Source organism: Emiliania huxleyi (genome assembly GCF_000372725.1).
Source record: "Emiliania huxleyi CCMP1516 chromosome Unknown EMIHUscaffold_13, whole genome shotgun sequence".
Taxonomy (NCBI): Eukaryota; Haptophyta; order Isochrysidales; family Noelaerhabdaceae; genus Emiliania; species Emiliania huxleyi.
The window spans coordinates 589,957-598,317 of record NW_005201287.1 but is presented as its reverse complement, the minus strand read 5'-3'; the positions used below and the strand labels follow the sequence as shown (position 1 = coordinate 598,317).

The 8,361-nt window shown below is 66.5% G+C and overlaps 1 protein-coding gene across 1 annotated transcript; it reads right to left on the bottom strand.

The window, feature by feature from the left end:
* Positions 1 to 5,840: 5,840 nt before the first annotated feature.
* EMIHUDRAFT_201054 (hypothetical protein) lies at positions 5,841 to 7,713 on the bottom strand (the record flags this gene model as incomplete). The annotated part of the gene is made up of 5 exons (XM_005789187.1): positions 5,841 to 6,105; positions 6,221 to 6,264; positions 6,367 to 6,510; positions 6,623 to 6,682; positions 7,486 to 7,713. 5 exons carry the CDS (start codon positions 7,711 to 7,713, stop codon positions 5,841 to 5,843), a joined length of 741 nt encoding a protein of 246 aa, XP_005789244.1.
* Between the last annotated feature and the right edge of the window lie 648 nt (positions 7,714 to 8,361).

The following is an 8,361-nucleotide window of genomic DNA, read 5'->3' as shown; positions in this document are numbered from 1 at the left end:
GGATCCCCCGCAGGTCCTCCCGGCTCGCTCGAGATCGACGGGGATCTGGCGATGATGCCTCTACGGCTTGCGGCAAAAGTACGAGAAAGCGCCGACGCCGAGGTGGTGACTACAGCTCAACTCGAACACCATCTCGCCCGCCGCCGAGTAGATGGTGGTGGAAGGCACAGGGCTTGGGAGGCGGCGCCACCTCGATGGAGGGCGGCTGCATCAGGCTGCCGTCCGAGGGAGAGAGCACCTCCCCCGCCTTTCCTCGCTGCAGGCTGCGCAAGGTCCAGTTGCCGCGCGCGGGCGGGTGCACCGACCAACGCTTGCAGCCGCGCGCCTGGGCACAGTGGAGGCGCGAGTCGGGGGGAGGAGGAGAGGAGGAGAGGAGGACGAGGAGGAGAGGAGAGGAGGAGGAGAGGAGGAGAGGAGAGGAGGATGAGAGGAGGAGAGGAGGAGAGGAGGAGAGGAGGAGAGGAGGAGAGGAGGAGAGGAGGAGAGGAGGAGAGGAGGAGAGGAGGAGAGGAGGAGAGGAGGAGAGAGGAGGAGAGGAGGCGAGAGGAGGAGGAGGAGGAGGAGGAGGAGGAGGAGGAGGAGGCACCTGCACGATGAAGACCGAGTGTGCGTCCTGGTGGGGCGAGGTGGCGACCTCGAGGCCGGCGGGAGAGACGTAGAGGTTGACTTGCGTGTATGCGTGGAAGAAGGCGACGACGGAGCGAGTGAAGGCGGCGACGGGCGGAGAGTACACCTCGAGGTTGTGAAGCACAAAGGTGCGCTCCGCAGCCAACGCAACCTCGACGATGTCCGGTGGCACGGCTGCTCCGCGCTCCCACCGAGGGTCGGCGAGGAAGCCCGAGCCCGGCGTGTGGACCACGGCAGTCCCGTGGTTGCGAAGAAATCGCAGCGGCCACAGGCGGGCCATCCGCTCGACGTCGCGCAGCGAGAAGAGAGCTCGTGCCCATGCCGCACCCGGCCGGGAAAGCAGCGGCGCAACCTCCCAGTGGTCGGAGAGGAAACTGCGGCACGACAGGCCGCCCAGGAGCGGCCGGACCGCGTCGCACGCGGCAGCAGCTGACTCCTCGGCAGCAGGGCTCTCGGCGGAGAGCCGGTCTGCCAGGCTGGCAACGTGTTCACTCGAGGCAGGGCTCGGCCAGACAAATGGCTCCGCCTGCCAGCTGTAGCAAGCCAGGCCGGCTAGGAGCGCTGCCGCGAAGTGCCGAGCGAGCCGATCGATGGCTGAAAGTCAGCAACCAGCCTGCCGGTCGGCCAGAGGGGTTGAGGGATGAGGGTTGAGGCTCCCGCGTGGCCCCCGCTACCATCCAAACCCGCGAGTACCGGTCTACTAATCATACATAGAGGCTCAAGTGTGACATAAGTCCACACACATACGACATACACATACACAAAGCAACTCTCACCACACACGGGCACCGGGTGGAGCGGCGGCGGCGGCGGCATGACGCCGCTGATGACGCCGCCGCTGATGACGAGGCTCTACCAGAGCTGTTCTGCTTGTCGAAGAACAATTCGGCAGCGTGCTTCATGATTTCTTCATCACTCGCATTATTCAGAGATGCCGCGGCTTGATCCAGAAACCTCTGAAGCTCGGCGTTGGAGGTTTCAGGTTGCTGGATGACGGCACGAAGCGCGCGGCATTTGACCTTGTCGACAGACATAATTGCTCTGCCGCTGCGCCAGCACGCTGGCGCGGAGGCCCGCCGCGTAGCCGCGATGTCGAGAAAAAATAAAGCCAATGCGCACCGCCCCTAGCTAGGGGTCAGGGCTCTCTAGCCCGTAGCCCGATGCCGATCATCCGGCTCGCTGGGTGCGCTTCTCAGCTCCCCGGCCCTGGATGTGAGGTTGATGACTGCACTCCAAGTGCTCCAAGGACCCGGAGCTGTGGCGCCTCCGCCCCCAAAGCTGGAGCGGAGAGGGTGAGAGATGAGCTGGCGCGGCCTTTGCGAGTAGAGTCGGGACGTACGGACGAGCCGAGGACGATAGGGAGACCGCGGGGGCGGGCGCGAGTCCTCGATCAAAGTGAGCTGGCCCCACTCCCCGGGGAGGGGCGGCGTAGCGATCCAATGCCGCTGCCCTCGCCCGAGGAGTCGGGCATGGGATCACCGTCGGTGGTGGCGACAGAATCGGACAGAGAAGACGAGGCGGTGGCGGGGCCGCGGCCGAAGAGGCATAAGAGGGGACGGCGGGCTCCGCAACTGCTGCCCGACCAGCGGAAAGCGAGCCGGGGGGAGGACCGGGAGGATAGGAGAGCCCCAGAGGCCTGAGGGGTGACGTCGAGTAGGGATTTACGTCGTGTGCGTGTGTCTGGTGTCCATTATGTAGCTCCGAGTAGAGGGGGCGCTCCGCAGCTAGGGGAAACCCAAAGCGCAGACCAACCCTCGGAGACCCGTGTTTACTTTACGGCCCTTTCGCTTTCCCTGCGAACGCGCACCCCCCCTAGCTAGGGGTCAGGGCTCTCTAGCCCGTAGCCCGATCCCGATCATCCGGCCCGCTGGGTGCGCTTCTCAGCTCCCCGGCCCTGGATGTGAGGCTACTAACTGCACTCCAAGTGCTCCAAGTGTACCTCCCGCCCCTCGCCCCCACCCCCACCCCCACCCACGCCACGGCCTCCCACCCCACCGCCTCCTTCTCCACCGCCTTCCCCCCTTCTCCCCTCCGCCGCCGCCGCCTCCCCCGCCGCCTCCTTCCCCGCCGCCCTTTCTATCACCGGATCACCGCCTCCGCCCTCGCCGACTCCTTCTCATTGCCGCCTCCCCTACCGCCCTCTCCCTCGCCCCCACCCCCCCTCCGACGCCGCCGCCTCCCTTGCCGTCCCCCCTCCCACCTCCTCCTCCTTCCCCCCTGCCGCCGCCTTTCCCGTCACCTCCCTCGCCATCCTCTCCTTCACCGCCTCCCCCGAGGCGACTTCATTGCGAACGCGGTGCCTCGCAGCTGCGTATTCTCGTATTCTCTTCGAGTAAGGCGTCTCGCAGCTGCGTGTTATTGTATTCTCGTCCAGTAGTGTAGGTACTGCGTGGGGGCGGTACGTATTCCCGTGTCACGTATCGCTAGCTCCGAGTAGAGGGGGCGTCCTTGCAGTTAAGGGGAAACCTGGTACGCGGGTCCAACCCTCGGAGAGTATTCTTTAGCTCCGAGTAGAGGGGGCGTTCCGCAGCTAGGGGGACCCACAGCGCGAGGGAAAAATTCCGCCGCTGGGGGAACCCCGGAGCGCAGAACTAACCCTCGGAGACCCGTGTTATGGCCCTGCGAACGCGCACCCCCCCACGGTCGAGGAAGAGGGTGCGTTCTGCAGTTAAGGGGCAACCCGGTACACGGAACCATCCCTCGGAGACGTGTTATGGCCCTGCGACCGCGCACCCCCGGGGCTAGGGCTCTCTAGCCCGTAACCCGATCCCGAGCGTCCGGCTAACCGTGAGGCTGCCAACTTGTGACACAACTGCACTCCAAGTGCTCCAAGTGCGGCGCACGTGGCGGGGCTCCAGTCAGCACTGTGGTGATGGCACCTGGCACTCGCTGCAGACTCGCGCTAAGTGGCGATCGCTCGTTCGGTCGTTGAGGAGGCAGAGGGGTTCGCAATACGACGAGAGGTTCGCTGCTTCGCTGGACTCTGTGCTGTCTCGCCCGGGCCCGCTACTTAGCAGGCTGATCGCGGTGCTCGCCAAGGGCGCTCAACGCTGCACCGCCATCGTCGAGATGCTGCTAGACGGGGGCAGCCCGCCCGTGGCCATGCTCGCTCAGTTCCTCAAGAGCAGCCTCGACAACACGGAACTGGGAGCGCCGGCCGCAGCATCAGCCGGAGGGGTCCCGAATGAGGCGTCTGAGGTTGTGGTGTCGGAGGGCGAGGAGGACAGCGGCGACTTTGTGGGCAACAGCGTGCGCCTCCTCACGGCTTGCTCGCGCCACGCCGGCGGGCCGGCCGCTCTATGCGCAGCCGGAACGCCGCCCTTTCCACGCCGGCCGAAAGTGATGGTCCAGTAGTTGCCTCACCGGAGCTCAATCGACACAGGCGTGCTCCCTCTGCTGTCGACACTGCTTCGCGCTCCAGACCACGCCGCTTCGCACGGCAACGCTGCGCTTTGTATCGCCGAGTGCGCCACCGAGCCTCGCTGCCTGGCGGTGCGCGTGCGCACGCGCCTGTCCGCAGCCCAGAGCCACCCGTCTGCTATCAACATGTGGCCTCTGCCGCAGGTTCTCGCCGTGCAACCGGTGGTTCCGCCACTGCTCGACCTAGCACACCGTGGCGAGGGCCAGACAATGAAGAACGCCGCCATCGCGCTCGGCCGGCTGGCCAGTAATGAGCGCTGTCTGCATATGCCATGAGGAGGGAGGACGACAAGTGCGCGTCGTACGGGTCGCTCTTCATCGGCCAGTCGAGCGGCACTCAAGTCGAGACCGAAGCAAAGCATGACGGGTTTGAGCCAGCACTTCGAACGCCCGTGAAAATCTGCTTTGCCGCCGCAAAGCGATTGACGAGTTTTGCCACGAAAAAGTCCGCCTGTGCTAAAAGGGGGCTACTGGGGCGGCCAAATTCACACCTCGCGGGACTACTTATGTTTTCGTAAACGTAGTCGTGGCCCCCCCGCTACCTCACACGAGTGCCAGCAGCAGGAACTTTCAAAACCAAAAAGCCACGAAGAAGGTTTAGTCAGCCGCTCGGTATTTTCCGTAACGGCCGTAACGCTTGGCCGAGCGCTTGCTTTCAGTTGTCAAAATCCGGCACCGCCCGCCCTACGCCCTCACCTGCGGCCCGAAGAGAATGCGCGGCCTCCACGCCGTGCTCGCGCTCGCCACCCTGGATCTGGCAGCCTCGGTATGCTTGACGCCGACAGATGAGATGAGGGCGGATAAATCCAAATACACCTGCAGTGACGAGTGCTGCTCGCAAAACGTTGCTGATGGCGCGGGGACCACGCGCGATGGTTTCATCACAACGGACGTCCCGGTGACGTGCACCAGTGCAGAAGCCTGCCCGAAGGGGCAGTCGTGCTGCTCCTGGGACAACGAGCAAGGCGAACACACAACCGGCAGGTGCGGCGAGATGTGCACAAGTACATTCATCCCGTTCACGAACTGCCCCGACGGTTGCGAGCCCGACTCTCTCCCGGTCGTGGGTGGCCGCCGCTCGATCCTCTTTGCGGCGCAACCGGTCCGCGCCCCCACCCGGGTCGAGGGCAGAGATGACGCGAGGCAGGGCCCTGAGCGAGGAGCGTTCTCTTGTAGGTGTCCTGCCCCACGGGCTGCATGCCGACCACCGGACTTATGGGCTGATTGGACTCTGAAAGAGGGAAGCTTCCGGCTTGCTTGTCCGAACCTAAAACATGGCTCAGCGGCGCTCGACAGAGATGCCCCCCTCCGCCCGGTTCGTGCACACTCTTCTTACATCAGCATGCACAGCCACAGGTCGACCGACACCCACCCACACCCGCCAGGTCGGATCGTAACCCGGGGCGGGGTTTGACGCGCGCGCATCGACCACTAGCACACCTTCTCTCTCTCTCTCTCTCTCTCTCTCTCTCTCTCTCTCTCTCTCTCTCGCTCGCTCTCGCTCTCGCTCTCGCTCTCGCTCTCTCCACTCTCGCGCCCTCTCTCCCCACTCTCCCGGTCTCGCCGTCAACCGTCTCTCTCTCGCTCCCTTGAGAGCTGCGTGGGGTGTGTGGTTTACATGTAAGTGGTGTGACGTTGCGCCTGGTGGGGTCGTCAGTCGTCTCACTCTCTTTCTCAAAAACTCGCTCTCAATAAGCGGAGGAGCAACCCCTCTCCCCGCGCTCCCCGCGGGGAAAAACACGATAAATTGATATCTCTCGGGTCGACGCCTCACAGCTGCCTCACTGTGGCACTCACAGCACATGCGCGTAGAAGAACGTCGTGAGCGCGAAGCGCGTGCTGTGGCTGGGCGCCACCTTGTGCAACATGCGGTCTGACCGGAAGAGCAGCAGCGTGTCGGCGGCGGGCGGGATGGCGCGCCAGCACTCGCCGCCCTCGGCCTCCTCCTCTAGCAACTCCAAGGCGCCGCCGTGCTCCGGCCGCCACCCGCAATTGGCGTACGCGATCGCCGTCATCCGTCGCCCGTCGGTGCCGCCGCCGTCGAAGTGGGGCCCGTACCTGGCAGAGGGGCGGGAGAGGGGGAAGGGTGTGTACCATGTGAGCGGGCAGCACGGTGTGGCGGAGTCACCCCCTCCCTCTCTCACTCGCTCGCTCGCTCCCCTCTGCGCCGCACCTCGCGCCGCCGCCAGGGAAGCACGCGAAGAGCGACTGCGTCCGCTGCAGCAGCCGGAGCTTCGCGCGCGCGGCGAGCGGCGCGGCGAGCGCGCCGGCGACGAGGCCGACGGCGGTGACGACGGCGTGGACGGCGGGGAGGGGCACGGCGTCGAGCTCGTGCGAGAAGATGAACCGGTCGCCCCGCGCCGCTCCCGAGGGGGACTCGCCGCTGTTTGCGCGCGCGCCGTTGCCTCCGACGAGCTCGCCCGGCCTCATGTGCGGGTAGGCGCGCCGCCCCTCGTCGCACACCTCGGGGCGACGAGTCGGGGGCTGGGGGTGCTGCGGCGAAGCTCAGCGCGAGAGGTATGGCGAGGGTGGTCGGCGTGAGACGGTCGGTGAGCTCTTTGCCGGCAGCGAGCACCTGCCTCCACACGTCGGCGCCGATGCCGAGCCGCACAGCCACCCAGCCCCGCTCGCCGAACTGAGTGGCCAGCGAGTCGAGCGGCTCGCCCGCCCCCGCCGCGATGGCGCCGAGGAGCCCCCCGCAACTCAACCCGCCGCAGGGCGATGCCCGGGGGGAGCCGCCGATCCGGACGCCGCCGACAACCACCCCACCGCCCTCCCCTCGCCGCCCGCCTCCGCCGCCCTCCCCTCTGCCCTCCTCGCTCCAGCCGTCGGCACCGTTGCCGAGGCGAGGCGCCGCCGCCAGCCGGACCGGCAGCGTCGCGTGCACGTCTTCGAGCGAGAAGCCGCGCCGCTGCCACCTGGCGGCCGTGCGAGGTGCGAGGTGGCGGGGCGAGGGAGAGGCAGCGTCTGACTCGTGAGCCATGCTACACACGGCAGCGAGAGGCCAGCGCTGAGTTAGTCGCGTGTGCCAGCAGCAGGCCTCGCGTCCGCAGCAGGCCGGCCGCGGCGCTCCCCGCCAAGCAGGCGAGATGCAGCCGAGGTGCAGCCGAAGTGCAGCCGAGAGGCAGCCGAGAGGCAGCCGAGGTGCAGCCAGATGCAGCCGAGGTGCAGCCGAGATGCAGCCGAGGTGCAGCCGAGGTGCAGCCGAGGTGCAGCCGAGAGGCTGCCGAGAGGCGCACCCTACCGATCCGGCCAGCGCGTTGAACTGCGCGGCCGCTCGCTCGTGGGGAAGGAGGCGGCCGCCGTGCTCGAACCAGTGCGCGAGCAGGTCGGCGGGCCAGCTCGCTGACTGAGACGCAGACGGGCTGCGCTGTGCGTGCGCGTGCGTTCTCAATTGATCGCGTCGCGTGAGAAGAGAGAGCCAGGCTGTGATCGCACCTCACTGGGCGGCTCTAGGTCGTCAGCGAGGTGGTGCTGCTGCAACGCATCGACCAGCCGGAGATGCGCTGCCGCGCTGCGCCGCGGAGACGCCTCCTCCTCGCCGAGCGGGAAGGGCAGCGGCACCGGCACCGGCACGTGGAGAGACGGGTCACCGGGAGGCGCCATCGCCACGCCAGGGAGCGGGTGGCCGGCAGCGGATAGCTGAGCCAGGTCGGACAAGTCCATGGCAGCACGAGATCAAAACCTCAGCGGGGAGATTTCCGCGCCCGAGCGGCGGAGCAAAATCGCAGGGCCGCTAAAAAGAAAAAAACCGAGCTCCCCGGCCCTGATGTGCGGTTACTGACTGCACTCCAAGTGCTCCAAGTGCAAGCGCTGCCGATCGGGCCGCGGCAGCGGGCTTGCTCGGCGCGCCGCTCGACGGCAGGCTGCTCCCCACCCTTCCAACAGCATCTTCTGTCTCGCTTCTCTCGCTGCGACCGCGTCCGGGGGCCTGCGCCGACCGCCTCGGCCCTCGCTTCGACAGCGCTGCCTACGACTACGACACGCACGTCGGCTCGCCGCCCGCGCCCGCGACGGGCCCGCATAGCGCGCCGCTCGTCGGGGGAATGCCAAGGAGGTTGTGGAGTGCAGGCTGCCTCGCTTAGACCGCCGCCGACGCGGCGCGGAGCCGCGGTCGGCGCTGCTGCGGGGCTCCTGCGCTGTGGGCTTCACCATCGTGTCCTGACTGCGTCACCGACGCCACCTGCCGCTCGCCGCTGCCTTGCCCTTCCCTGCCATCGGGCAAACACACACACACACACACACACACACACACACACACACACACACACACACACATTATTAATAATCGGGTAATAATTATTAATTATTAAT